The sequence below is a fragment of the Sorghum bicolor genome, chromosome 1, assembly GCF_000003195.3.
Source record: "Sorghum bicolor cultivar BTx623 chromosome 1, Sorghum_bicolor_NCBIv3, whole genome shotgun sequence".
NCBI classification, from domain to species: Eukaryota; Viridiplantae; Streptophyta; class Magnoliopsida; order Poales; family Poaceae; genus Sorghum; species Sorghum bicolor.
In genome coordinates, this window is record NC_012870.2 from 80296434 (window position 1) to 80301564 (window position 5131).

General features: G+C 42.1%; 1 protein-coding gene across 2 annotated transcripts; it reads left to right on the top strand.

Moving 5' to 3' along the window:
* Positions 270-5131, top strand: LOC110431942 (branched-chain-amino-acid aminotransferase 5, chloroplastic-like). 2 transcript variants are annotated; one of them, XM_021451789.1, is made up of 10 exons: positions 270-486; positions 1307-1395; positions 1515-1689; positions 1825-2001; positions 2137-2268; positions 2517-2615; positions 2701-2817; positions 3053-3148; positions 3489-3601; positions 4702-5117. In XM_021451789.1, exons 1-10 carry the CDS (start codon positions 394-396, stop codon positions 4820-4822), a joined length of 1212 nt encoding a protein of 403 aa, XP_021307464.1. In that variant the 5' UTR covers positions 270-393; the 3' UTR covers positions 4823-5117. The 2 variants fall into 2 exon arrangements, with proteins under 2 accessions (XP_021307464.1, XP_021307463.1); XM_021451788.1 differs by having other exon boundaries at positions 271-486; positions 1512-1689; positions 4702-5131.

A 5131-nucleotide genomic window follows, 5' to 3' on the forward strand; every position in this document is an offset into this window, starting at 1 on the left:
AGATGGGCTTGTTTTTAGCCTTGCAATCCAAAAAGGCCCTTAAGGAAATTCAAATGTTCGATAAAACATGGTCATCGAGGGGAAAAAAAGGTTATTTCCAATCCAACGCAAGGGGCACGTGGGGCCCTTGTGCATTCCGCTCGCTCACCAAACAAGTACCACAAGGCAGACCTCGTGAAAGACACTGGCGAGTGGGGTCCAGCAAGTGGGACCATGTAGTCGGGCGCACATGACGCGCACGGCTGTTGTCCATTAAAAGACGGCGACTCTGCCTCCGCGACTTTGACTGCCGCCGCCGCCGCTTTCTCTCCTCCTCCGCCTCCCCGCTCGCTCTTCTTCCTTCTCGCGGGCCGCTGATCCCTTCACTCTTCACAGCGAGCGCTAGAAGAGGGAATGGAGCTCCGCCTCGCCTCCCGCGGCGCCCTTTCGGCCGCTCCGCCGCTTTCCGGCTGCTTGTCGCGGCACTCGCTCTCGCCGTGGCTCAAGGTTCCTGGCTCCCTGTTCGTGGCGTTCCTTTTTCAGACCCATGTTGTGTGCGTTTGGTGGATTAGGAATGGGGGTAGGTAGCGAGGCTTGTGAGGGCCTCTGCACCAGCTAAGTTAGAGTAGAATCTGCCATGTTGGGTTCACATCTTCTTCAGATAATTGGAGAGTATCGTGCTTCTAGTCGTGCGTAAAGGGTGTCGAGAGAGATAGAGTTTCCGCGTATACCTTCAAAACAGGAAGGCTTTGCACCTTTGGTCTTTTTTATAATTTTATTTATTAATTGTTGCTCACATATTGCTCTTACAGTATGCCACCATTGAAACTGATTACGTAGCTGAATGAACACGGTCCATGGTATTTACATATATATATACAGTACAACTGCGATGTCATTAGATATTGTTTGTTTCTCGTGTTTTTTACCACTTTTGTTTGTGCCTGATTGACTGTTGACTGCGCCAAGCAGGCGCACAAAGTCACCTACCTGGAAGGCACTTTGGCTACTCCTTTTTCTTTTCAATAATAGAAAAAAGAGAGGTTATATTGTATTGCTTGACCTACTGAAAAAAAATCTGAATTTGCAGACTCCCTTGCCGTTGTCCTCCTGGATAACCCCATCATACCTCCCACTCCTTGGCCTGACCACCTGAGAAGTGTAATCAATCCCAGTTCACTTCAAATGGACTTACCTAGCTTGCCTTTTCTTTTCCTCGTAAAAAGATGCCAAAGAATCCAGATAACTTTAACTATTCCCACCGTCACTATTTTCACCAGCCTTGTGGTCTAATAGAAGATTGCTTCATCTTTTTCTTGTTCTGCAGATCCAGAACCACATTTATCCGATGCCAAGTCTCTGTTACAAGGTTCGTACCACGGCAAAATGCCATGCTTCTATGGCAACAAGTTACGTGTATGTAATTCTGAAACCAAAGTCATATCCTTACTGACATGCATTTCATCATTTTGGTACATATGGTTCTGGTTCAGCGATGACTTTCAGCTACATTCTGATGGTTTAACTCTTAGCAGGGAAACATCAGAGGTCACTGATTTGGACTGGGAAAACCTTGGCTTTGGCCTCATCGAGACTGACTTTATGTATGTTGCAAAATGTGGACCTGATGGAATCTTTTCCAAAGGTGAAGTCCTACCTTTTGGTCCTATAGCACTGAGTCCTTCTGCTGGAGTCTTAAATTATGGACAGGTTAGTAGGGAATCTTCCCACCCTGTTTCATATCTATATCTCTACTGGATTGGAACAACTATAACCTGGCAATTAGGTACCTTTGAACGCCTACTGGTATTGAATATGCTTAGCCTATGTTATTCTGGTACGCAGGGATTGTTTGAAGGCCTAAAAGCATATAGGAAAGCTGATGGGTCCATCCTTCTATTTCGTCCGGAGGAGAATGCTATAAGGATGATAAGTGGTGCAGAGAGAATGTGTATGCCTGCTCCAACTGTTGAGCAATTCGTTGATGCTGTTAAACAAACTGTTTTGGCAAATAAAAGATGGGTTAGTAATTAGTAATTTATGTTTTCATAGGTGATAGTATTAGGCTACATATTCAATAATACTTTATTTAGCGAACCATTAACCCCTTGCTAACATATCTTTTTTTTCTTGAAATGAAATATATCATGTTTCTAGGTGCCTCCTACTGGTAAAGGTTCCCTGTATATCAGGCCACTCCTAATAGGAAGCGGTGCTGTTCTTGGTCTTGCACCTGCTCCTGAGTATAGCTTTATCATTTTTGTATCCCCTGTTGGGAATTATTTCAAGGTCCGTATTGAGTTTCCTTTTACTTTAAATTCCACGAAAATCTGTAGGCACTAAGCACTCATCCAAAATGTAAACTGGACCTAGAGCAAATCATTACAAGTTCTTTCCTGCTCAGTGGACAGTGATGTAGGATAACTTAATCATAATAGTGTAGAATATGAACTCGTCCTTTTGTCACGCATCTAAAATAGTTTGTTTCAATAATGCCAGTATATATGTTGATTGCCTTTGTTCATTTTATTCTACAGGAAGGTTTATCTCCTATCAATTTGATTGTTGAGGAGAAATTTCACCGTGCCAGCCCTGGTGGAACTGGAGGCGTGAAAACCATTGGAAACTATGCCTCGGTAACTTTATGAATTAGCAATTATGGAAATTCTATAGAAGCCCCAGTTTGGTTACTTAATTACATACATTGTCATCACCGTATAGGTACTGAGAGCGCAAAAGGTTGCAAAGGGGAAAGGATATTCTGATGTCCTTTATTTGGATGCTGTTCATGACAAATATCTTGAAGAAGTCTCTTCCTGCAATATTTTTGTTGTGAAAGTATGATCCTTCACTTTGACTTCTTTGCTGTTTTGGCAGTATATCTCCTTCAAAGCTGCAGTTAAGAGTAGACTTTAGTGCTCAAGGCATGCAGTAGTGATAACCATGCCATTTTATCAGCATTCTAGTTATCCACGACTTTTTCTTTAACCTATGCAACATCCTTTGGTTGATTAACATACTATTTTATGGGACAATGCCATGATGGACTTATTTTCTTGTCCTTTTGTGCCAGGACAATGTTATCTCTACTCCTGCCATTAAGGGAACAATACTGCCTGGTATAACAAGGAAAAGTATCATTGAAGTTGCTCAGAGCAAAGGCTTCAAGGTAATTTACTTGCCGATCTCATGGATTTAAAGAAATGGGGGAAGAAATGACTGCTGTCTCAGTGCATTTTAGCTGCAAGTTAATTGGCCATACATATAGTTTTAAGTTTTAGCACACCAAATACTTTTCTCCTGTAACTTGTTAGCATAGGTAGAAGGATATGTGAAATCAGCGCATTTTAGCTGCAAGTTGAGTGGCCATACATACAGTTTTAACACATTAAATACTTTGGGCCTGTAACTTGTTACCATAGGTAGAAGGATATGTTAACTAGGCTCAACTCATCATATGCTGCCTCCAATAAAATGCAGTCTTATCTAATGCATTGGCTTCTTGTTAGGTTGAGGAGCGCCTGGTGTCAGTAGATGAGTTGCTTAATGCTGATGAAGTTTTCTGCACGGGGACTGCTGTTGTGGTGTCACCTGTAGGGAGTGTTACATATATGGGGAAAAGGTGACACTTTCTCTTGTGCCTTGCAAGTTTATTTTCTATTGAGTATGCATATGTGATAAACTAGACATTTGTTTTTTTTGTGAAAACACTTTTCTCTCGGAGAAGACATTTCTTTTTCTTGCAATAGCAACAAGAGTTTAATACTGAAATAAAGCATGGTGAACAAATTGATCTTGGAAATACTCAAATATTTATTGCACTAGTTATGATCTTTTACAGTACTGTTGTGATTACTTCATGGTTTCTGAGTTGCCTAGGCGTTGACCGTTGAGGCATACCCCAGGTGCCACAGGACGCCACAAGGTTTTAGTTACGCCATATCACCTAGGCATACAAGCATACTTTTGTGTAATCATTTCTTTTGTATGCTGTCTCTTTCTCTCTCTCTCTTTTTTCTTGGAAATGCTGGTATATGGATGTTGGTACCTTGATTTTACCTGTCATGACATCTTCATGATATAAGGGTGTGTTTGGTTTGAGGAACCACCCCATACTAGATGTGGTGATGCATCATGAGTTCATCCCATGAATTTTGGTGGAATCAACATATTCCTCGTGCATATACTAATTGTTAGCTTGTGAGTAATAAGGTGGTCATGGATCAACCCATTCCATTCCACGAACCAAACAAACGAAAAAAGTGAGGAATGAGAAGATGATGGTGACCACCTCATTCCTCAAATCAAACACCCCATAAGTTTCTTTCTTGCGATCCTTGAATGTAGCATTGTATGCTTTGCCCCAGCCATTTGGACCGAGGTCTTTTCTGCTGTTTTTATCAAAAGCAAAAGGTAGTGTGACATGGAATCCAGTAGAAGTGGGTGGGCGGTAACGTTCATTGAGGCTGATGACTGTTGCCTTATGTTACAGCTATCAGTTTCACCACTGCGAATGAAGTTTCTTTTCGTGAACGCGCCTCAGTGTGTATTTCGTTAAGAAGAGAAACTGCTAGTGAAGTTACAGAACCATAAGAAGAGAAACTGCTAGTGAAGTTAGAACCACAATCGTACTTGTTGCATTGTCGATTTGTAGAAAGTGGAAACTGACAGATTAATGTGCAGCTATGTTGGAATCTGACATCCTATGGCATTGGTTTGCAGGGCGGAATATGGCAACCAAGGAGTCGGTGTCGTGTCTCAGCAACTATACAAGTCACTTACAAGCCTCCAGATGGGCAATGTTGAGGACTGGATGGGTTGGACCGTGCAACTGAATCAGTAGCAGGTTCTCCACAGATATTGCCTTGGCAGATCCCCAGATCATTACAGCTAATGGGTGCGATAGTTTGTTTACCTGTCAGTTGAGTTGGGTTCCTGAGGTAGACTACAGACCTCACGCATATGTACTGTATCAGTATCTGTTTCCCTTGCGACCACAGCATATAGTAGAGCAGTAAGATGAATGTGCTGCTGCTTACTAGCCCTCTGAGCTCCTGACCATAAGAACACTGAACAGTCTTGTTGTTATTTTGCTGATCTGTTGTTTCAAAGCAATGAAATAAAATCTGTGGTTTGCACCTTGCCATGTAAA

Bases quoted from the DNA above. Each gene is read 5' to 3' on its own strand.
- LOC110431942 (XM_021451788.1), top strand. From the start codon at position 394: ATGGAGCTCCGCCTCGCCTCCCGCGGCGCCCTTTCGGCCGCTCCGCCG. The intron at 1,396-1,511 runs GTATGTAATTCT...TTTAACTCTTAG, and splicing joins TCTATGGCAACAAGTTACGT to CAGGGAAACATCAGAGGTCA. The intron at 2,616-2,700 runs GTAACTTTATGA...ATCACCGTATAG, and splicing joins CCATTGGAAACTATGCCTCG to GTACTGAGAGCGCAAAAGGT.